Here is a 24,946-nt window from a genome sequence, read left to right as displayed (position 1 = left end):
ACTGACACTTTCTATACGTGGCATGTAACAATTAAATTTAAAATGTGATTTCTGTTGGTTTTAAATAAAAATGATCAGATTCGTAACAAGCAAGACATGCCATTGCATCTAGTTTTTAAAATAAGGTAATAACCCTGTTGTGTTAATTTACACTCCCCTGTAGACCTACTATATTTGATCTGTAGATGATAGGTTGGAAGTTAATTTGTGCTGTGGTAATATGAGGCTTTTCCCTCCTCTCCCGCTTCCCATTACTTCCTGGATTCCTTAACCAAGCTAAATCAAGTTTTAAGATATTGTGGTGATCATTGGTAGCCTTTACCTTTTGCTAGTCTCTTTGTTCATTCAGGCTATGAGAACAAAATACCAAAGACTGGGTGCCTTAACAATGGAAACTTATTTCTCACAGTTCTGGAGACTAAGTCCAAGATAAAGGCTCTGGTAAGAGCCCACTTCATAGTTCATAGATGGCCATCTTTATGCTATGCCCTCATGTGGAAGAAGGGGCAAGGAAGCTCTCTCAGGTCCATTTTATAAGGTACTAATTCTATTCATGACGAGTCTCCCCTCATGACCTCATCACCCCCAAAGGCCCTCCCTCCTAATATCATTACCTTGGGGTTAAGATTTTAACATATGAATTTGGGGAAGACACAAATATTCAGACCGTGGCAACCTTCTCTCTTTAGCCCTGTCTCCTTCCCTGCTTTGCTCAAGTTCTTCCTATAGCCTTTGTTCTCAGGCACCTGAGATTATCCTTCTACAAATATGTGTTCAAAAGAGTCAAAATAACTTCATAAGACACTGTAAACCAATTCAGCATATGTGTTGTCCTGTATTAAACTTCTCTAGCTCTAGATAGTATCTATCTAGTTCTTCAGATTAATATGATACTTTTAGAACTTCTAAACCTGTCATAGGTCTTTTTACCTGTTGTAAAATTTATTAGACCTCTTTAGACCTTAAGCATTTAGATAAAGAATGAGAAGTGAATATCCTTTATCAGCTTCAAGTATGCAAGGAATTCTTTCTTGATCTTGTTATACCTATAAGCACTGGATATGGTTAAACTTGGCTTTCTTCCTGACATTTTTCTTGCCTTGCTTGTCAGCAAATGTTTTAGTCTGTAGGTTTATATCAGATTATAAGGAAATAGTTTATATATTAATGCAACTTGAACATGCTGGACATCATATAAAAGTTGGGAGTAACAGTGGAAAGTCTTCTACATAACTCTGATTTGTTAAGCGATAAAAGATTACTTCAAAAGACTCATGAACTAAAAACTCCTGTTGAGTCCTTATTCTCATAGTTTTTCATAAGTTTTGTGCAGTAAAAAACAAAGTAGGAGTTGTAGTGAAGAGGGCCTTAATACACCTAATCCAGACATTGGTTTTCTTGGTTTTTTTAACATGTTTACTGGAAATATTATGTGGTAAAATATAAGCAGTTTTTAAAAAAGAGAGAGGGAGCTTATTTCCAATTTCCAGGAAAAACTGCAGAGTCATCATCTGTATCTTGTGATCTCTGGCACTCACATTTGTGACCTGACACAGGATGAAAGTTATCTTGTCTCAGTATGTGTTATTCTACATACCCACCCTGTACTCCACAGCCCACCATTTAATTACTCCTTACCACAGGAATGTCTGTGGCTGAATAAGAAACTAACTATAGTTGCCCTCCCATTTGACCCACAGAGGTTGGAACTTGACTGTGATCCATCACAGTCCTAACTGTGTTTTGAATCTCAGTTTTTATTGTATACATTCTTTTCAGAGTATAGTGTGCTTTGTGTAATATGACCAGTGGCTTGGACACAGTGTGGGTTTACTGGTCTCAGTTGTCTAGTGTAAACAGAAGCCGATAAATGATTGTTGCAGAAATTCAGTTCCCGAACGTTACAGATCAAAAGAAAATGTACCACAAGACTTATTAGGGCTCCTGATACAAAATACATATTAGATGACAGAATTTTATCAGAAGAGCCTTGTCCTCTCACATGAGCCAGTGTATGTTTTTAAGAATAAGGATTGTTTTCAAGCAAACTTTTCTATCATAGTTCGCTTTTCAAAAAAATTTTCACATAGCCATTTCTGGAATAACTTGTTTAAAAGTAGAAACTATTGGCCAGGTGTGGTAGCTCATGCCTGTAATCCCAGCACTTTGGGAGGCCAAGGCGGGCAGATCACCTGAGGTCAGTAGTTCGAGACCAGCCTGGCCAACATGGTGAAACCCTGTCTCTACTAAAAATACAAAAATTAGCCAGGCATGGTGGCACACACCTGTAATCCCAGCTACTGGGGAGGCTGAGGCAGGAGAATTGCTTGAGCCCAGGAGGCAGAGGTTGCAGTGAGCCGAGGTCATTGCCAGTGCACTCTAGCTTGGCTGACAAAGCGAGACTTTGTCTAAAAAAAAAAAATAAAAGTGGAAACTATTATTAAACACTAATCTATAAATCTATAGGAAGATCCTAATCGCCATATTCACAAACACTAAGTCACTAACATAATTTTAAAAACTTAAAACATAATATAAAAGAAAACTTTTTAACCTGGAGTTCATCATGAATTTCAGGAGGTTTTTGAACTAATTGAAATTATATGTGAAGTGTTCCACATAAATGCCATTTTTGAGACATAATATTCATACTCTTTATCTGATTGCCAAATGGTTTGTGGCCCAGTAAACATTAAGAGTCACTGGTAAAAAACCACTGCTCCATCATAAAGAATTCACCATGAACACCATAAAGCCCTATCTTAAATTCCATTTGGGGACAAGTTTGCATTTTACATTTGAATCTATGCATTTGCAAAGTGTTGTAAATTTCTCTCCTGTAAAAGGAGTAATTAAGGAAAGGGTAATGGAAGAAAAGAGGAAAGAAGGAAACCATCTTGTACTAGGGATCTACCTATGAATCAGGTATACACACACACACACACACACACTCACAGAAGCACAGGCATACCTCAAAGATACTGCAAATTCAGTTCCAGACCAACCCAATGAGGCGAATATGGCAATAAAATGCATCACACAATTTTTTTTTACTCCCAGTGCATATAAAAGTTATGTTTACACTATCCTGTAGTCTAGTAAGTATGCAATAGCATTATATCTAAATTAAGTACATACCTTAATCAAAAAATGCTTTATTGCTTAAAAAAAGAAATGCTAACAACCATCCGAGCCCTCTGTAAATCATAATCTTTTCCCTGGTGCAAGGTCTTGCCTCTACGTTGATAGCTACTGACTGATGGTTGCTGAAGGTTGCTAAAGGGCAATGGTGGCTAAAGATTGAGGTGGCTGTGGCAATTTCTTAAAATAAAACAACAATGAAATTTGCCATATCAATTGACTCTTCATGAAAGATTTCTCTGTAGCATACAGTGCTATTTAACAGCATTTTACTCACAGTAGAACTTCTTCCCAAATCAAATCAATACTCTTCAATCCTGCAGTTGCTTTATCAAATAAATTTATGTAATAAATGCTTTGTTGTCAAAAATGATACAGCATCTTCACCAGGAGTAGATTCTATCTCAAGAACACAGTTTTTTTGTGCATTCATAAGCAGCAACCCCTCATCCATCCAAGTTTTATCATGAGATTGCAGCAATTCAGCCACATCTGAGGCTCTGCTTCTAATTCTAGTTCTTTTACTATTTCCACCACATCTGCAATTTCTACCTCCACTGAAGTCTTGAACTCCTCAAAGTCATCCATGAGGGTTGGAATCAACTTCTTCCAAACTCCATTTCATGTTGATATTGTGACCTCCCATGAGTTACAAATGTTTTGAAAGACATCTAGAATGGTGGATTATTTCCAGAGGATTTCCATTTATTTTGCCCAGATCCATCAGAGGAATCACTATCTATAGCACCTACAGCCTTACAAAATGTATTTCTTAAAGAATAAGACCTGAAAGGTGAAATGACTCCTTCATCCATGGATTGCAAAATGTGTTAGAATGCATGAAGACAACATTCATCTCCATGTATGTTCTCCATCAGAGCTCTTGGGTGACCAGGTGCGTTGTCAGTGAGCAATAATATTTTGAAAGGAATCTTTTTTTCTGAGCAGTAGGTCACAACAAAGAACTTAAAATATTCAGTAACCATGCTGCAAACAGGTGTGCTGTCATCTGGACTTTGTTGTTCCATTTATAGAACACAGGCAGAGTAGATTTAGCATAATTCTTAAGTGCCCTAGGATTTTGGAATGGTCAGTGAGTATTAGCTTCAATTGAAAGTCACCATCTACATTAGCCCCTAAAAGGAGAGTCAGCCTATCTTTTGAAGCTTTGAAACCAGGCATTGATCTCTTATCTGTAGTTATGGAAGCCCTAGATGGCATCTTCTTCCAATCAAAGGCTGCTTCATTTGCACTGAAAATCTGTTTAGTGTCATCAGCAATCTTAGCTAGATCTTCTGGATAACTACAGTTTATCCATTAGTACCTATTGCTTCACCTTACACTTTTAGTTATGGAGACAGCTTCTTTTCTTAAACCTCATGAACCAACGTCTGCTAGCTTACAACTTTTCTTCTGCAGCTTCCTCATCTCTCACAGCCTTCACAGAATTGGAGAGCTAAGGCCTGGCTCTGCAGATGGTGATTAAGAGAATGGTGTGACTGGGTTGATCTCCTATCCAGACCACAAAAACTTTCCCTGTATCAGTAAGAAGGCATTTTGCTTTCTTATCGTTTGGTGTTCACTGGAGTAGCACCTTTAATTTCATTTAAGAATGTTTCCTTTGCGTTCACAACTTGGCTGTTTGGCACAAGATGCCCAGCTTTTGGGCTGTCTTGGCTATCAACATGCCTTCCTCACTAATCTTAATCATTTCTAGATTTTTTTATTTAAAGTGAAAGTTATGTGACTCTTCCTTTCATTTGAACACCAAAGGCCATTGTGAGGTTATTAATTGGCCTAATTTTAATATTTTTAATATTTTTGTGTCTCAGGGAATAGGGAGGCTTAAGGAGAAGGAGAGAAACAGAGGAATGGCTATTCAGTGGAGTAGTCAAAACACATACAACATTTATTCACTAAGTTTGCCATCTTATATAGGTATGGCTCGTGTCGCCCAAAATAATTACAGTAGCAGCGTCTGAGATCACTTATCACAGATCATAACAGATATCATAATGAAAAAGTTTCAAATATTCCATTGATTACTAAAATGGAACTTAGAGGTACAAAGTGAGCACATTGCTATTGTAAAAATGGTACCAATAGACTTGCTTGACACAGGATTGCCACAACCCTTCAGTTGGTTAAAAATGCAATAATTGTGACATGCACTATAGCAAAGCACAATAAAATGAGGTGTTCCTATATATATAATTTTTCCAACCACCCTTTAAGTATACTGTTTAACTGAATTATTATTACACATTTAGCAGGTAACAAAACTAAGGCCAAAAAGGCTAAGAAACTTGGCCAGGAGCCCACAGCTAACAAATAGCAGAGTAGTGATTCAGACCCAGGGCTGTCTACAGAGTTCCTATACTTTCCTCCAAACCACCCAGCCTGTTTATTTGAAGTAGTATTTTCTCCTTCTTGACTAATGGCAAGATATTAGATGAAAAATTATTATTTGGCTTATTATTCCGTTAACTAGGTCTAAGATTATCTCCATCTTTACTACACAACTGTTTTCACTCAGGTCGCTGATATCTTGTGCCTGACTTATTGAAAGACTTACTGCGGCTCCCCACTGTTCCTGCCTGCAGCTTCCCATCCCTCTGTTCCGCCCTACACTAGACTGAGCTTTTTGAGATGTTAATGTGATAGTTGCCAAAATACCTATGACTAGTTGCTAAAGTATCTATGACTTTACATTGCCTTCAAAATGAAGTTCGAATCCTAAGCATGTTTTATAAGGCTCTCTTCTGGTCTGTGTTCCAAGGTCCTTCCTTGCCGCTGCTCCCTCACCCTCTTAGGTTTCAGCCATAATTACCTACTTGTAGTTCCTTATATTCTTTTGTTTTTCTCCTCATTTGGAGCATTCTTCCCACTTCTGTTCACCTAGCTAACTCCCATTTGTTTTGAAATGCTGTTTACGGCCGGGCGCGGTGGCTCAAGCCTGTAATCCCAGCACTTTGGGAGGCCGAGACGGGCGGATCACGAGGTCAGGAGATCGAGACCATCCTGGCTGACACGGTGAAACCCCGTCTCTACTAAAAAATACAAAAAACTAGCCGGGCGAGGTGGCGGGCGCCTGTAGTCCCAGCTACTCGGGAGGCTGAGGCAGGAGAATGGCATGAACCCGGGAGGCGGAGCTTGCAGTGAGCTGAGATCCGGCCACTGCACTCCAGCCTGGGCGGCAGAAGGAGACTCCGTCTCAAAAAAAAAAAAAAGAAATGCTGTTTACATAGCATTTCTTCATGGAAGTTTTCCTTAACAATTCAAGTCTGGAACTAAGTACCACTCTTAAATCCTCATAGAAAATCTTTTACTTAGTTTACATATAGAGAGCAACTTTACGTATGCATTAGATAAATCTCATGCTTCCTTCAGAGAAATACAGCACCCTGTGAGGGCACAAAGCTTAGAAAGGAAAGGATGGGCAACTTTTCGGGCTCCACTTACCCCCTTTTTCAGGCTTTCTCATGCAAGACACAATTTGAACAACCATAAATGATGACTCTAGGTAGCATTTATTAAATGGTATTGTAATCACTTGTTTACTTATTCATATCCCCATCTAGCTCATTGAGGAGAGAGACTATATTGCATTCCTTGTTATATCCCCAGCCCCTAACATGGTGCCTTTCGAATAGAAAGCACTCAATAAATATTTGATAGCCAAATTGATTAAGTTAATGAACAAACACATGAAAATAATAGTTTGCAGTAGACTACACTTTTGCACAAGTTTCTCTAAAGAGGACGGCAAAAGAAAAAATACTAGCATCAAGTACTAGTTTAATTCAAGACAATAAACATTAAATGCCTACAAATGGAAACTGTTGTGAGGAAAGAGAAATGAAAAAGATGCAGTCCCTTGCTCTCATAAAATTTTCAGTCTTGTTAGGAAGATTAAACATGTATACAAATGATTAAAATTGAAGGCAGAATGCAACATTGTGACATGTGCTATATTAGGTTTATAATTAAAGTTCTGGAATTTACTGAGAAGGAAGAAATTTCATCTAAGTAAGTGAGGAATTCTGAAAGCTTTATGGAGAGGGTGATAATAGACCTAGACCTTCAACTATGGGTAGGATTTCAGTAATACCAAGTGTTGGGAAGGGCCACAGTCAGGAGGGAATATTTCAGGCAAAGGAAACAGCACAGTAGCATTGGAAAGCACAGGGCTTCTTTGAAGAGCAGTTTGGCTGCAGATAAAGCTGGAAAGATATGGAGAATCTGAGTATAATAGAGGACCTTGAGTACTATGTTAAAGAGTTTTCATTTTAGCAGTCGGGAGCTATTAAAGGTTTTTAGAAAAGGAAAGTAACACACTATCAGCTGTATTTTGGAAAGTCATTTGGAAAATAACTTTTTTATTTGTATTAAGTTTTGCCAAAATTTAAGCGTCTTCCCTTTCTTTTGCCCTTGATCCCAATTAAACAAATTTTAAAACACCAAGGAACAGAGATTATCCCTAATATTCCCAGTCTATCTCAATGCTAGATTCTTACCTTTACGTTGACCCTCTCTCTCAAGCTTTCAGTCTGTCACCATCTAAATAGTTGGTAGTCCTCAGAGTGAACAAAGCTCACAAGACTGAGGAAGAGACAACAGAAGGGTTTGCCTAAGACTCATAGCCAAAGCTCTGTGACTTTCAAAATAAGACTGGGGAAATAATCCACTGCTGTTACTATGTGTTTCAAGACACCTGGTCACTTTCTTTCCTTACTTTCTTTGTAACACTAAAGAACAATCTTCTCTTCTTGTTAACCTTTCATGTAAATATAAGTTAATGTATATATTTGTGTTAGGAGTAAGCAAGTATGTGTGTAATGAATTTGTCTTTCTTGAAATGCAAAGGGATGTTAGACTTAACTATTATCAAAATGAAACTTCCAAAAAGAAATTTTAAATAGTACACATTGTCTTTACTAACTATGGTAAGCAAACTATTTCTTGGAAGGGATCCATGGATCTTGACTTACTTTGCTTAAGGACAATAACTGTAGTAAGGAAGAAATCTCTATGTGAATCTGACTGAAGTCTCAGGATTTTCTGAGAACCTTCCATAATGTTACCACCAGTCAGCAGAAAACGGGGTGAGGAAAACCTAGAAGCATTAGGACCACTTAGGAACTAATCCAACAATAATTGGGCTCTAAAATGAAGTAGAAGAAGAATGAAAAAAAAAAAAAAAAAGAAAGGAATGGATGCAACACAAGTCCTAAATTGACACAGCTTTGTACCTAATTAAATGTGGAGACAAAGGAGTTTTAAAATATGTGTGTATCTATCTATATCTATCTATATTTAATATAAAGAGAGAGAGACAGATATAAGACCTAGGCTGGGAGTGGTGGCTTACACCTGTAATCCTAGCACTACGGGAGGCTAAGGAGGAAGGATCACTCCAAGAGTTTGATACCAGCCTGGGCAACAAAGCGAGACCTTGTTTCTACAAAAATAAAAAGTAATTTAAAAAGACCTTAAAGTCTCCAAGTTGGGTGTTTGGGGAGGTTGCTGAGACTGTTACCAGAGATAGAGAAGAGAAGAATAACGTAGGTTTGGAAAGAATGTGATTAATTTTGGACATACTGAAATTGAAGTGCTAATGGTGCATCACTGGAAAAATTATCAGCTGAGCATTTGGAGATTCAGACTAGAATTCTAAGAAGACTTATACTAGATGTGTATTGAATCCTCCCACTTACGTAATAAACAGTATTCTACAGAACATGAAAAAAAGGTGTAGAGTTTCATTTTCCATAATTACCATAATTATGGTATAATTTTCCATACTTTCCATAATTACCTTTAAAAGCTTATAAATGAATTATTCTAGAAAGAAAGACAAATTCCAGGTGATAACCTCAATAAGAGATTGTTAAAAAGGCCCTTAAAAGATATATTAATAACTTGTATTTGTTTCAAGAAACCATAAAAGTTCACTGTCTCCATTATAAATTAGCTTATAAATAAGAAAAAAATAAATGCAAGTGATTGGTAGAAGAAATTAAAGAAAATGAGATCAAAGTGAAGTAGAAGAGAAAGGAAAGGAAAATACCATTTTGACATGTGAGAAGAAAAAATCATATATATGTGCGTGTATATATATATAACTGGACTTTCAACAAACCAAACTATGGAGTATAAGTTGCATTGACTTATACTCATGCTAAGATGTTATGCACCGTAGGAAAAATATTTATTTGTCTTGACATTTCTATTTAAAACCTACACTTTAAAATTTTTAAATTATCTTTCTTACCTTTAATCCTTATGAGATTTTGTTAGAATTACATATGAAAGTAAAATAGGAGAGGAAAAGAAGGAAAATTTATAATTGTTCATGAAGATATCCATTTATCCTTTTTTTTTCCACCCACGCTTCTATTGAGTGATCCATTAAAAATTGCCAAACTCATTGAGAAAAAAGGAACTAAGAAAGCACGAGGCTTCTTTGAACAGAGCAATTTTAGCTGCAGACAAAGGTGGGAACATATGGAGAGTCTGATTATGATAGCACAGAGCCTAAGAGTAGAAAGTAAAACTTTTACTGCATCCTCTTTAAACTCTTCTATCTACTTCTCTTCCTTAACTGTGGAAATGAAGTGAGGATATTGTCTATCATGTGTGGATATAGATGATATGTTACATATAGTAACATATGTCACAAGCATTTATTTCTATATTTTAAAACATCACAATTTTTGTATATGTTTTTGTGTAGATGTCTTTTAAAAGATACCATTTTAAAAAATTATCTTGCCTGTTCAACTCATACAAGAGTTGGGTGAAGACCCTATTAGTAAAAGATAAAAGCAACTAGCATTTGACCCTTACCAGAACCAGTCAGATTCCTTAATAATTTGCTCTAAAATCCTTTCCGTCTCCTCCACTGGAAGTAAAACAGCTTAACCAGTCCCTAGCATAGTGCCTGACACACAGTAGATGCTCAGAAAGTATTCGTTGAATGAATGAATCAGTTATTCAACATATATTAGAGCAAATACTATGTACTAGTAGTCACTGTTCTAGGCATTGGAGAAACAGGAACAAGTAAAATTAAGTTCCTACTCTCATGGAACTTACAATATTTGGGAGAGACCATCAATAAACATACATACATATATATAGTTTTGAGATAGATAGATAGATTATATATATATATATATATATAGTGTTTATAAATGCTCAAGGTTAACATGAGGGAGAAGAGTGTTGATGGCTTCTTTTCTTTATAGAGTGATTAGTGGAGCTCTTATTCTGAGATGGAAAGCCACTAGAAGATGTGGAACAAAGGGTGTTATATCATCCAATTCATATTTTAAGAGAATCATTCTTTTGATGATTGTCATGTAGAGAAAGATTATACTGGGCAAGGATAGAAGTAGTCAAGAAGTTCTTGCAGTAATCTAAGTAAGAGATGATGGTGGTTTGGACTAGGAGATGAGATTAGAGAGGTTGATGATGGGGAGTTGGGGAATGGTTTGCAGATTTGCAGATCATGTAGGACCTCATGGACTATGGAAAAGACTGGAATCTATTCTGAATAAAACTACAGGCCATTAAAATGCTTTGTGACAGGTTATGCGAAATGTCTGACTTATATTTTAAAAGAATCTCTCACATTGTGTGAGCATTAGACCATAGGGGAAAGAGTGGAAGCAGGGGAGACCAGTTGATAGGTTGTTACGATAATCTAGGTAAGAAATAACCATCACTTGAGCTATTACAATATTAGTACAGGCAGTGAGAAGTGATCAGATTCTGAATATGTTTCGAAAGTTACAGGATACATTGGTAAAGAAAAAAAGAAACACATCCAGGTTTATTAGTTAAATAACTAGAAGACTGAAATTGCCATTTCCTGAGATAAGGAATACTTCAGGAGAGGATTGGGTAGAGGAGGGTAGGAATCAAGTGTTCCCCTTTGAAAATGTTAAGCTTGTGAAGCCTACTAGATATCAAAGTGTCTAATAGATGTTGAGGAAGCAGATTCATGAGTTTAAATTCCAGGGAAGATAGTAAAGACAAATTTGCAATCATCAGTGTATAGATGGGACTTAAATCTGTGGGACTAAATGAAATCATTTAGGGGAGGAATGTAGATAGAGAAGAGGTCAGAGGACTAAGCAATGGGGCACAAAGTCAAAAAGATAAGAAAAATCCACCAAGGGAGATGAGAAGGCACAGCTAGTGAAGTAGTAGAACCAGGAGGGATTGGTGTACTGAAAGGTAATGGAAGAAAGTTTTGAAGAAAGGAGGGCATGATCAAATGTGTCATATGATGCTGATAGGCCAAGTCAGATTCAGAATGAGTTTTAAAAGTTGGATTTGACAATGTGGAGATTGCTGCCAGTCTTAATAAGAGTATTTTGGGGGAGTGGTAGAGACAAAAGTTTGGGGAGAATTTGAGAGAGAATAGGCTTCTTGCAAAGAAATGAAAAGAGATAGCACAACCATTAGATTAAAAGAGTCTTAAAAGATGTCCGTCAGTCACAATGCATGGCCCTTGTGTAGATCCTGACTCAACTAAACAAATTTAATTATGGATGAACAGATGGACAGACAAAGAGAGGGAGGGGAAGAGAGAGAGAGGACGTTTATGAGTTATGAGCTAATTCGAAATTTGAACACTTACTGAATATTTGATTATATTGTACAAGAAGAGTATTATTGGGGCTTTTTTCTAGGTGTGATAGTACTGTGGGTATATATTTTTTAAATCCTGTTATTTCAATGATACATGTTTATGTATGAAATGATAAAATATCTGGGTTTGCATCGAAACGGTACAAAGGTGGGAAGAGGGGAGGGCATGGAAGGAATAAATGATACAATTTGGCTACAAGTTACAATTGTTGAAGCTGCTCATTATACCTTTCTTGTCTATATTTATATATTTTTTTACTTTTTTTAAATTAAAAAGGTACAGAGAAAGAATGGGAAGACATGAAATAGAGATAGCAACTTTGGGTAACAGGAAATTAAAACATGAAATACATTGAGTTAGCACACTCTAGATATTTATATATCTCCTTATGTAACACAAACTATAAAAATATTTTTTAAGATAAAAATCCTTACACTATCAAATTTCCTAACCTCAAATATTGCTTCCAAGAAAAATAGAAACAACTTGGTTAAAAGTTTATTAGAACACTTTTTGTGAACAATACTAAAGAATACTAAGAATACTATCAGTATGGGTTGAAAATAACCCAGATACCATTGTAAAATAAACATGGATGAGAAAGCTGGACCATGTAATGGCTATTCTTCTAGACTCTCCCACTTTTAAAAAATGCATAATTAGCATTTTCTCATATATAACACACTAATATGCTGGAATTACCTGTTCTTCTCCTTCCTTGTCACAAGTACCTATGGTAGGGTATAAAATGATTACTGACCTGTGCATTCTCCTTCTTGGCTTTGCTCTGCTGCTGGTTTTATTTCTGTGAGTGAAATTACAAAATACAGCAACCACTGCCTAATTGTTATTAGATACTATTACTATAAAAACCAGTTTTATACCTTATATAATACTATTAAGAAAATAAACTTCAATGAATTAAAATGATCTGAATATGGAAGACTAGCAGGACACAAAATATTTATCTCAGTATGGGGGACCACAATAAGGACTGAAACAAAAAGTGACATTCAAAATTATATTTGGTTATATAATCAAGGGAAGAAATCAGTGGAGTGTTGAGAGATCATTCCCACCTCTTTCCTACTAATCCCTGCCATAGTTCTTATGTTTCTCATTGAGATCACTAAGATGGACAGTTCTACTGATTAAGAACTGTATTAATGAGTTCAGAAATTTCTTAATTGGAACACTTATATTTATTCCAAGTCCACACTGTACTGTAGATTGAGAAATCACCCCATATTCTGTTTTTCATCTCAAATATGCTTATCTATCTTGTCTAGCCAAGCTCTTAGAAATATGCACCTAATTTGTGTGAAGCGTCAGCCTAGCCATGGTCACACAGTGCCAGCAATATTGAATATGTGCCATATTCTCAGCATTCCAGAGGGTCAAAAGGAGGCATAAGACTAATAGCATCTGCCTCACATCCATAAGATAAAGAAAAGCAAATTACTTCGGCTGCTTATTATAGGATAATTGCCAGTTTTTTTATTCAGTACCATGCTCAACCGAAAGTAAAATTTTCATACCCCAAATGTAGGATTATTTGGAGGGAAAGGAATGGGCAGATAAAATGGGAGAGAGAAAAGACTTCTCTGGTTGAGCTTTGTCAGGGTCTTAGTTAGTCCATGCCAATTGTCCAGTCTCCAGTATCAACTTCAGACTCATATCAGGTAACCTAATTGTCCTGCCATGTGTTCCTCCCTAAATCTTCCAGAACCCCAAAGCTTTCTTAGTTTCCTACTGCTACCATGAGTTCTTCCCAAACCTGTGTCCTAGAAAGCCCAATGAGAGACATGATTCTGATCCACATACCTCATGAATCTTACCTATCATCAGCTTTTAATTTTTTGGCCTTAGTTCGCCCACACTACTCTGTGGCTGCTTAACAATCCCTTTTCTTCACTTATTCTGCTGCTAGCACAACTTAACTTTCTCCAGGCAAACATGCCGGTCTCTTAATCCAAGTTCAGATGCAAGATAAAAAGAGAAAACAAGATAGAGTGGCACCCACAAGAGCCTTCCACATTCAGATACTGCTGTATTAAGGTGTGCCTAACCACACCCTAGAAATGAATTCCAGCACCAGATCCTAAAAACCAGAGGAATGGTGAAAATACAAAAGCTTTGGACCCTCTCCACTTGGAGTGCTGTCCACAAAAATGAGGTCTGGAAGTCCCCAGATCCTGTGCCAGCAGATAGTATATCTGGCCCCCTCACGTGGAATGTTGCTATATAGATCTCAGCTAGTTGTGCAGTTTGAAGAACTCCATTCTCTCTACATGGGATGTGGCCCTATAGTGGACCTTAGTGGCGACCCACGAGTTTTTATGTTATTTTCATTATTAATCAGTTGAAGATATTTTCTAATTTTCATTGTGAATTCTTTGACCTGTAACATTTAGAGGCATATTGCTTAATTTAGAAAGAGTTAGAGATTTTTCTAGTCACCTTTTTGTTACTGATTTCCAGCATAATTTTTACTGTCATCAAAGAACATAATCTGAATAATTTTAATCCTTTAAAAATCTGAGAGTTGCTTTTTTGAATTGGTCAATTTTGGAAATGTTTCATGTGTACTTAACAAGAATTCTATTCTGAAGGTATTGGGCATTAGTGTTCTGTATTTGTTCCTTATGTAGATTTGTTAATTGCATTGTTCAAATATTGCATCTTACTGGTTGTTTTCTGGTTATTTCACCTAACATCATGGTAGATTTGTCTGTTTTGCCATTCAGTGCTATCACACTTTTATATTCTGAGTCTTTGTTATTGAATGCTTGCAAATTTAGAATTGTCATATCTTTTCAGCAAATTGAATTTTTTATCACTATGAAATCTCCCTTTTTGTCTGTAATAATCTGTTTCACATTAAATTCTACTATGTCTGATAAAGTTTGGCCCTCACAAATTTCAGCCCTACAAACACAGCAGCCTTTTCTAGTGCAAAGTGACTTGCTCTCCACATATACCTATAGGAATTGCAGTTTGAGGTCCCAGACAAACCTGACCTGCAAATGAATCCCATTATCTAATTAAATGACTCTCAATGCTAGTTACACATTAGAATCACCTGGGAAAGGGGGACCCTTTTAAAAACAACTGATGTCAGAGCCCTGCCCCAAGAAACTCTTATTTATTACTAGTCTGGAACAAACCTGGGTATTGCTGTTTAGTAAAAGCACCCAGATGATTTTGCTGACTTTATAACCACTGGTTCAGTATGATATCCTGCCACCTCCACCAAGGATGTTGCTCAGTAAGTCTAGATTTGTAATTTCTGGGTGGAGTCTGCACTCTGTGGAGTATGCAGTCAAAAGCCCTGCCAGATGAAAAATGAAAGGTGGAAGAAACCCTATACCCTAGATGCCTGATTCTCCCCTGCCCCACTGTGTATCTCCTCCACGTATGATGTGACTTTTTTCACACTGTGGAAATCTACCCCAGCACATCCACAGCCTTTTCTTTCCTCCCTAACCTATCAAGCTACAGCCACAAAGAATACTGTCTGATAAGTATTGCAATTGTGGCCATCACATCTGGATTCTCATTCCCTTTAAGTCAATAATGAAAGAGAAATAGAAGGAAAGACGAAAGAAACCAGCTCCCCAGCCCCTGTTAAATTCAGAAACTCTCCTTATTACTCTGGACTGCTAAGATCCCTAAACCTCTGCTTTTTTTTTTTTTTGGAGACAGCCTCTCGCTCTGTGGCCCAGGCTAGAGTGCAGTGGCGCGATCTCGGCTCACTGCAAGCTCCGCCTCCCGGGTTCACGCCATTCTCCTGCCTCAGCCTCCCAAGTAGCTGGGACTACAGGCACCTGCCACCTCACCCGGCTAGTTTTTTTGTATTTTTTGGTAGAGACGGGGTTTCACCGTGTTAGCCAGGATCGTCTCAATCTCCTGACCTCGTGATCCGCCCGTCTCGGCCTCCCAAAGTGCCGGGATTACAGGCTTGAGCCACCGCTCTCGGCCAACTTCTGCTTTTATGCTACCTATACTACTTCGTATTGTCTATTACTATCTCCCCCACTGAACTCTAAGCACTCCAAAAACTGGAACAGTGCCTAGTACCTACTTAGTAGGTGCTCAGTGAAATGCTTGATAAATGAATGACCAAGTAACTGAACAAAGAAATGTTTCCATAGCAGTAGAAAAGATGCAGTCATGGTTTCACTGCCAGGGGCCAGTATTTAACATGGATAATTGAAAACAGCAGAGGATCAGAGGAGCAGAACTCATAATCTTATGTGAAAACTCAACAGTTGCTCTTTTTCTTAAACACAGCCTGCTTCTTTTCAAGGCATCTAAACATTTGCTATCTCCTTGCACTCCATTTCTACTCTTCTTAGACCTCCAACACAGCAGCAACCTGATTGTTGCAAAGTGCTCTGTTCTGCCTGCTTTGTCTTTACCATTTTCCAGCTCAGTAGCAGCCTAGTTGTTAGGGACTTCGTTACAATAACAGAACTCTTTCTAGCTCTACAGCATAGTTTAAGGGAAATTAGTTGAATGTACAGTCCTTTCTTACTCATTTTCTGATTTCCACAGAGTTTTGAAAGAACTGAAAGTTAAGACTGCTTATCCACAAGGCTTTTTCAGTAATGTTATGTTTATCTTAGAATTCTGGCCTAAATGGTAATTGAATTGTGCATGTAGGAGAATGCAGCCAAGATGTTTCGGTAATCATATGGTACCAGGGACTGTTCTGCCTGCACATGACTCGGGCAGATGAATCAGCTGCTTGCTTTCTTAAGGACTGGGGTTCAAAGAGAAGAACAGGATGAAGACCAGCTCACACTGGCTCACTTGACACCTTTTGAAATACAGGAGCACTGTTTCTCTTCAACATTAGTTGCTATCAAAGATTCCCATCTGGTAGCTCTAAGAGAGGATAGGATGTGAAATATAAACAGCTGTTTGAATCTCTGTGGAGCCACTGCAGAGAATCACAGAGAAGATAAGTAGGGTCAGCAGTACTAAGACCCATTTATGTGAGTTGTTTTGGAGATTGTGAAGATCCCAGTCCAGCGTTATTTATCCCACCTACTGACCGAGAACTTTATCCTTTTGGCTTAAGGCAGTATTATTCAAAAAATTGTTCATGGGCCACCTGCTTTAGAATCATCTACGGGTGCTTATTTAAAACTATCTATCCCTGAACCCCAGATCAATAGAGCAGAATCTCTGGGAGTGAGGCCTTGAACTTGTCCTGGCCAAACCACTCAGCCCATTCTTTTGAACCCTAAAGTTTAGATTGCTGCCTTGAGACCTTACTAAGTATTAAGCTTCAAATAGCGCCAAGAAGCAACAGCACTGTAAGCAGCTTAGTCGTTTTTGTTGAAAGATCTAAGATCAGGTTTTAGTAGAGAGAGTAATTGAAGAGAACTTGAGGACACAAATACTCAATGAGGAGGAACAGGACACTACCAAAGAGAAGGAACAGAGATAAAATAGCCAAAGAGCCAAAGAAAAACTTCTTTACTTCATGATTTTGCCCTGGGTTTTATGATCATTTGGCATAGTTTACTTCAATCCAGCAAACATATATTGAGCCCCTACCATGTGCCAGGTACCAGGAAGAAAACAAAATAGAAGGAAGCTCTTAAGTGGATAATTTAAATAAATGAGGTAAGGCCAAAGATTGAGATTCATACAAGAAACTTCAGGAGCTGAGAAGCAGGGACCCTAATGGCAACTTAGCTCCTAGAGAAGGAAGTGCCTGAGCAGGAAAATGAATAGAAGTCAGGCAGGTTTGAGGTTATGTGTGGGGGTTACTATTGAGGAGGAGCTAAAGAGGGGACAGGAATTGATGGGAAATGGAGCAAGTGCCCAACATTGGACAATCTGCCCAGGAAAAGGTCTGAACATAAAGCAGTATGCTATATTGGGATTGACACGCAGTTCAGGGCTGCTTTATCATGAAGTGCAAAGAATGAGAAAACGCAATCGATGATCCTGAACAGGTAGATTTGAGCTAAGTCAGATATGTATATGTCTTGATAACTTTTACAAAGTCCTCTTGTGCTAGAATCTAGAAGGCTTCCTGGATCTGTCCTTCAAATTCATTCCAGGTTTGGGAACTCAAAATGTTAGTTGTGATTGCTCCAAAAACATGTTACAACTGGTTTATGGGCCCTCTATGGGACATTGAAGTGGACTATAATATCAAAATTTTTTCAATGTAAATTTGAGCTTGTTTTGACTATTACTGGAAGAATACCTAAAAATAATAACATTAATGACCTCTGGAGAGGGAGGACTGGGAACAGAAGTGGAACGAGTTTACTTCTCATTGTATACCCTTTTCTACTGAATTTGAATTGTTTACCATGTATATTTATCACATATTCAAAAAAAAATCATAAAAGAGAACAAAAGAGACATTTATTCCATAAGATAAAGATATTGTTAGCATATAAAAGAGTAATTTAATTTATAATAACCAAGTTGACAACTTATTATACAGTGGTGACAGCAATCATAACATTAAAATAATTTTGTCTTTCAAATTCTGAGAAAAACATGAGGTTGGAGATATCTTCTGTATATCCTCTAAACATTTTGCCTCTTTTTTTTTTTTTCCAGTTTGCAGCTCACCTTGTGAAGATGAAATATCCAAGAATCTGTATTCTAGATGGTGGCATTAATAAAATCAAGCCAACAGGCCTCCTCACTGTCCCATCTCCTCAAATATGAAGAACCAAGAGTGTGACTGCCAAAAGTCAGCGTGGCATCAGCACCAACAGCACAGTTCTTCGTATCCATGCCACTCTCAGACAAAACTAGATGTCTAGATTGTTGCATTTCCATAAAGTTTGTCATGAGACATTTTTAAAAATCTCATAACCCACATGTTCAGGTATCTACACAAGAAACTTGACTGTACATGTATTGCTGAAAGAATTTTTCTTAACAGTGAAATCTGATCATATATTTTTACTACACTGCCACATAAAGCCCAAGAAATTCAGCTGATGAGACAGATTTAGCATTATCAAGAAATCCCAGTTGCCCTGAAAAAGCTGTCCTCCATTGTACTGAACAGACAGTCCTGTTGATTGTATTATTTAGAAACATACACTGAATGTGGGCTAAAATCATCATCTTTCCCTGATAATGAAAATTGAGAAACTATTCACAATGCATTCCTTATAAATAAATGCTACATTTAGTAACTCATTTCACCCAAACAAGGGTGTGTGTGTGTAGGGGAAGTGAAGTTTATCCCATTGCAGAAAGTGGTAATATTTACTCCCAGAAAAATGACATTTAGAAACCATTCATATTTGATAGAATATTTGGTCAGTTCCTGTAGCAAAGAAGAATGGCTTCAACAAATTTTCTAGTTTCTTTATCACATGAAATTCTGTACAGTCAGTCTAGGGCTAGTATACTGGTTTCCTGATCATTAAGAACTCATTATCTTCTCTCATTGCTTTACCAACCTCAATACGTGTCATCATCTCATGGATGAAAATAGCTCCTCAGCTTCTATCATCACATCTGTTATCTAGAAGGAAGAGAATGAGGGAAGGAGGGAGGGGATGAAGAGAAAAAAAGGAATGAAAGAAGGAGGGAGGAAAGACAGAAAGAAAGGAAAAGAAGCAAAGCATGCTCCTTCCCATTAAGGTCATAAACCAGAAGTTGCACACACTACCTCTGCTTACATATCATTGGCCAGAACTTAGGTACATGGCCACACCTAGCTTAAAGGAAAACTGGAAGTATAGTCTTTGGGTAGTTGATCATTTCCCCAGCTAAAAAAATTCTTATTACTGTGTGGGAAGAGTACATATTGAGGTACAGCTAGCAACCTCTGCCTCTGCCACATTGTTTTTAAAATGAGTATTATATTTCATTAAATCTAAGACATCTCACAATTTTAGGTACCACAAAGAAAAAAATGAAGCCAAATGAATTGTGACACATTGTCAATTAAAAGACACATTCCCTGGGAGGCCGAGGTCAGTAGTTTGGCCAACATGGGGAAACTCTGTCTCTACTAAAAATATAAAAATCAGCCGGGCATAGTGGCATGTGTCTGTGATCCCAGCTACTCAGGAGAGGCAGGAGAATCACTTGAACCCGAGAGGTGGAGATTGCAGTGAGCCGAGATAGGGCCACTGTACTCCAACCTGGGCAACAGGGTGAGGCTCCATCTCAAAAAAAAAAAAAAGATACGTTCCCCTTTCAGAAACCTGAAAAAATATGCATCTTATAATTATTGAAATATAGCATATCCTTTAACTATCTTCAATTTTGTTTTAACTAAAAAGTGTTCATTCATCTATAACAATATTCCACTCCAATGTTAAGACTGCCTAGGCAGAACATTTCAATAAAAGCCTCAATTCAGCTTTCTGGGCCATGGTTTTGTTGTTGCTGCTATTGTTTATTTTAGTTTTTCTTCTTTGCATCTACTTTTTAAATTGAGATATACTTTACTTACCATAAAATTCATCCTTTTAAAATGTACAATTCAGTAGTTTTTAGTGTATTCACAAAGTTGTGCAATCACTATTATCCAGAATACTTTCATTGTATGCAATTGTCTACCTGATCAGGCATTCCACATTAACCCCTCCCAAGGTCTTTAATAAATGTTTGTATATGGAGTGAGGGGTCCAGGTTCATTCTTGCATATAAGTATCCTGTTGTCCCAGGACCCATGCTGTTTTGTTTGTTTTATTCAATTTATTTGGTCATTCACCAAATATGTTTTGAATACCTACTAGGTCTAAGACACTAATCCATAGTTATATCATTTGTGATCCTTACCTAGTTTACAAAGAAAAAAATAGGACAAATAATGAGAACAAATATTTACCAAGATTTCCCTAACATTGTTTTTGGGCCATCATCTGTCCTCTTCAGAGAAATATTAAATCCTCCTGTCCTGGCAATTACTATTCTTTTCCTTCAATCTTTAATGACTTATCTGAGTTCATAATCAGAATGCAGCATTGATGATCATTCTGACTCTTAACATTGCCTTACTGAGAAAGCAGAGAAGAGAGGGATGGAAGGGCAGTGATTTGAGTTGAATAAGGTGGTAGGTAGTAGGAGAGGATGAAGACCTTTTGAGGAGAGCTATGTAAAAAGATAATAGTAGCAACCGTCTGTCATGATTTTGCATTTGATCTTTCTTAAAACTTGACACATTTAGGCTTATTCCAAGAAATCGAAGTTTTTTAAACATGAAAATTATAATATTTAATATTCTCAACAGGAAAGTAAGAAAGAGCACACTATCACTGCCATGTTTATACACAAGGCATGTTATTTCATGGTGGATGATACCAACAAAGTTGACCTCAACAACTATTTGTTAGATTAAATATATATAACCCAGGATTTATTTGAGCTCCCTTTTAATAAATTATTGATTTCTACACGATTAGTATCAGCACTGTTTCTGGGACTACCTGGAATGCCATAACTACAACCACCAGCCCACCCAGATACACATACACACACACACACACACACACACAAACTCACATACACAAGCACACATTAACGCTTGATAATCCATCAACAACAATGTACCTCCTCCAGTCTTCTGTGGCTTCCCCATGCTGTATTAAGAGTCTCGAATCTACCAAAGCATTCCATTCATACTTCTAATAATAGATTTATTACATCGTTTTGCAATTGTTTATATTTAGGCCTCTATTAAAATATGAGCTCCTTAAGATCAGGAGCTATAATTTATACCTCTTACTACCTTCAGCAACCCACCACATTGGATATGCTCAATTAATATAAAATTGAATCTCTATCAATTTTAGAATCTATTTGAAGGGAGAAAAGTAAAAATAACCTGTGGTAGTTTTTTTCAACTGCCAAACTTACCTGGTACCTGATAGTATAGAAATAAATTGAAATCTCAATTCATGGAGTGAAAAAAGGATCTCTAAGGTCCCATCCAGCTCTAAAATCTGATAATTCTAGAAGTTGGAGCAGATAACTTCAAAATAGTTGCATCCTCTTCAAAATACAGAAATGTTAGATTCAAAAAGCATATTAAAAATAACTAATGCTTAACCAAGTTTGAGAGAAAGAAATTTCTTGATGTCAGAAATGAAAAGGACCTAAAAGGCACAGCTTTTAGGCCCGTGGGATATCTAGTATCAATATAAGCCCTAGGAACTCGGGTTTTGGAATGCATATAGGAATAGAAGACATAGCTTTGGACCTTCTGGGTGGGAGTTCTAAGTAAGACCTCTTTATGAAGTGACAGTCTCAAGGAACTCTGCTCCATGAAATGATGAGACATAACTTCCCGCCAAATCAGGGAAGCTACAGAGAAGATTGTCATTGGGCTGGTTATTCTCGATGAAGAAAGAAAAATCTATTATAGACAGATGGAGTTGTTCAGTGGAAAGTCTGCGGTAAGTTCCTGATTTAGAACAGGCTTTAGTGCACTTTAAAAGGAAAACAATGAACTATATAAAACTTTTAGAGGACACAGTGGTGCCGGATATTTGTTCGATTCCTGTGCTGTCCTCCTCCAAATAGTTACCAAAAGATACTCCTTTGGGAATTAGTATCGAAAGGATTGCATAGCATCTCAAAAGAATCTTACTCACTTTGGGAGGCCAAGGTGGGCAGATCATGAGGTCAGGAAATCGAGACCATCCTGGCTAACACTGTGAAACCCCATCTCTACTAAAAATACAAAAAATTAGCCAGGCGTCGTGGTGGGCGCCTGTAGTCCCAGCTACTCGGGAGGCTGAGGCATGAACCCGGGAGGCGGAGCTTGCAGTGAGCCGAGATCGCGCCACTGCACTCCAGCCTGGGTGACAGAGCGAGACTCCGTCTCAAAAAAAAAAAAAAGTCTTACTCAGTAGTCTCATTTAATAAAATCCACTACAAGGAGAGAAGACTGCTGACTTGACTAGACAGACAGGATTAGCAGATATTCCATTCTATCAGTTGTAACCAGTAATCCCATTGTTATACATGCTGGCCCTAAATATAGCTATTATTAACCAAATAATGCATTTTTCTTGATAAATGTTGATTAAATCAGAGTAGAAGCAAAATGTAATATTTATGATCGATTTTAGTTTGGATGTTCAATGTCAAGACCAAATACTCTTCACAGCTACCAACTTCAATTTTATGTGGAAAACTAATGGTGAAGAGTTTCAAACTTAAACCGACACTTGACATTTAACAGGATATGTAATTGCTCACACACAACCTTTAGGTTTTGTAATCCAGTTTTATCTCATACAATATTAGAAACAGTACACATTGTAAATAGCTATTTTAAAAGTTAGCCATATTTTATAAAGTCACGTGTATTTATATCTTTTCTGAGTAATTTTCTTGTTAATGCCTTATGATAGGTGCTTGTAACATGAAAACTAAACTTGGATCTTGGCATATTCAGTGTTCTATAGATAGACTGTGATATGCATAGCTTCTACTGTGACTTTCAGGCCTAATGTCTCCTCTTAGGTTGTTATTCTTTAATATCCTTTCTCATTCCTTTCAGAGGGCATTCCTTTTAGTTTGCATTGTCTACAGCATTTCAATAATACTGTTCTATTCTAATAATACTGATCTGTTCTAATAAACAGTTCTAAATACTGTTCTGTTCTAATTGGTACCAAAGTACTGTCTTGCCAACATTTCTAGATACTAATCCCTTGGGTGGTGGGGGTTAAAACATTGTTCTATCTTGGCCTACAACTAATCTTGGAGCTATAAAAAATACATTTAAAGCATTAGATCAGATTCTAAATATTGCTTCCTGCCATGCTAAAAGATTCAACTTTTACTCTCATTATATATGGATGTGACTTAAGAAACAGTACATGGCCTACCATTTTTTAACTAATGTGATCACTAGCATTAAAACCTAAGATAATCCTTGCAAAAGAGACTTAATTTTCTCATTAACCTGGAAACCTATTCTTATTCTGTTATTAATTTTTTCTCAATTAGATTAGCATATTTTCAGTCCTATAGAGTAGAATGATTTAGTATTCTCAGTCCTGCATTGCTCTGGAACTGGCTCCAGTAGCTTGAAAGAGCTGAATGTTCTCATCTCTTCTCAACTCCGTGGTCAGTGATCTCAGATTAGTAGCTTATATCAACCACGTAAAGGGTATTTACACCATAGAAATAGGCAAATATTCCAAATCAGGCTCCTTTTTAAAAATTTTATTTATTTTTGAGAGCCAGTCAATAACATTTACTAGTGCATCATTGATTTAATCATCCTAGGGTCATTATATTTTCTGTAGATTATAAATTATGAAAGTAAAGGGAATGTTAAAGATTATTCAATCCAAATGTCATTGTTCAAAACAATAAGAAAAGTGAAAAGATTTTGCAAAGATCACATAGCTAGTAAAAGGCAGATTCAAAATTGCAATTCTGCTTTTCTGATTCCTTGCCTATTTTTCTGCTCATCATATACAGATAGAGAAAGTAAAGGACAACAATTTCAGTTCATTACGTATTTATTGCAGACCAACTTTGGGTCAGTCACTGTATTATATGATATGTGGGGTACAAAAATGAACCACTGAAAATGTCAATTAAACTGACTACTGATACTTACTTGGAAACTCCACTTAATATCAGCCCTTAGAGGATGGCACTCTCACCTCCTCACCCTGTTTACACTTTCAAAAAAATAATGCATTTGAGCATTCTGCTCTGAGGGGAGAATCACTATTTTCAGGAACTCTTACTATGTGTTACCTTTCACCTTCAAGACAACCTTCCTCAGAAACACATCCCTGGTAGAGAAACACATTGTCTCTGTCTACAGTACAGTCCTTGATATACAGGATCAAAGATGGCTTTTAACGTTTGTTTTCTATGTCTTAGCCAGGGACCAGGCTTGAAGAATAAGAAAGGTCCTCTTATCAGTTTCCTAGTCATGTGTGGAAAGTCAAGGTGGGGGAGTAGGGGATAGCTAGTTTCTGGATCCATTAATCACAAAAGAGAAGAAATAGAGGTCATTTAAGTCATTTGCTAACTTTAAAATATAGTTTTATGCTCTGAGGTAAACTATCCTGATAATTTATTATTTGCCAGATAGCATATATTTTCTAAAATTATCTTTAAGACCATTAATAATTCCATATACCATGCATTCATAGCCACAGA

General features: G+C 37.1%; 1 protein-coding gene across 6 annotated transcripts in view; it reads left to right on the top strand.

The window, feature by feature from the left end:
- Nucleotides 1-20,168, top strand: part of TBCK (TBC1 domain containing kinase) — a 235,999-nt gene extending 215,831 nt beyond the window's left edge. For all 6 annotated transcript variants that reach the window (XM_078002052.1, XM_015138914.3, XM_078002045.1 and 3 more), the window contains one exon: nucleotides 18,398-20,168. In XM_078002052.1, the coding sequence (XP_077858178.1) occupies nucleotides 18,398-18,508 (111 nt within the window). In that variant the 3' untranslated portion in view covers nucleotides 18,509-20,168. The remainder of the gene's footprint in view (nucleotides 1-18,397) is intronic.
- Nucleotides 20,169-24,946: the final 4,778 nt, after the last annotated feature.

This window comes from Macaca mulatta, chromosome 5 (assembly GCF_049350105.2).
Source record: "Macaca mulatta isolate MMU2019108-1 chromosome 5, T2T-MMU8v2.0, whole genome shotgun sequence".
NCBI lineage: Eukaryota > Metazoa > Chordata > Mammalia > Primates > Cercopithecidae > Macaca > Macaca mulatta.
Note: the sequence above shows the minus strand (reverse complement) of the source record. Positions and strands in the feature narration are given on the sequence as shown.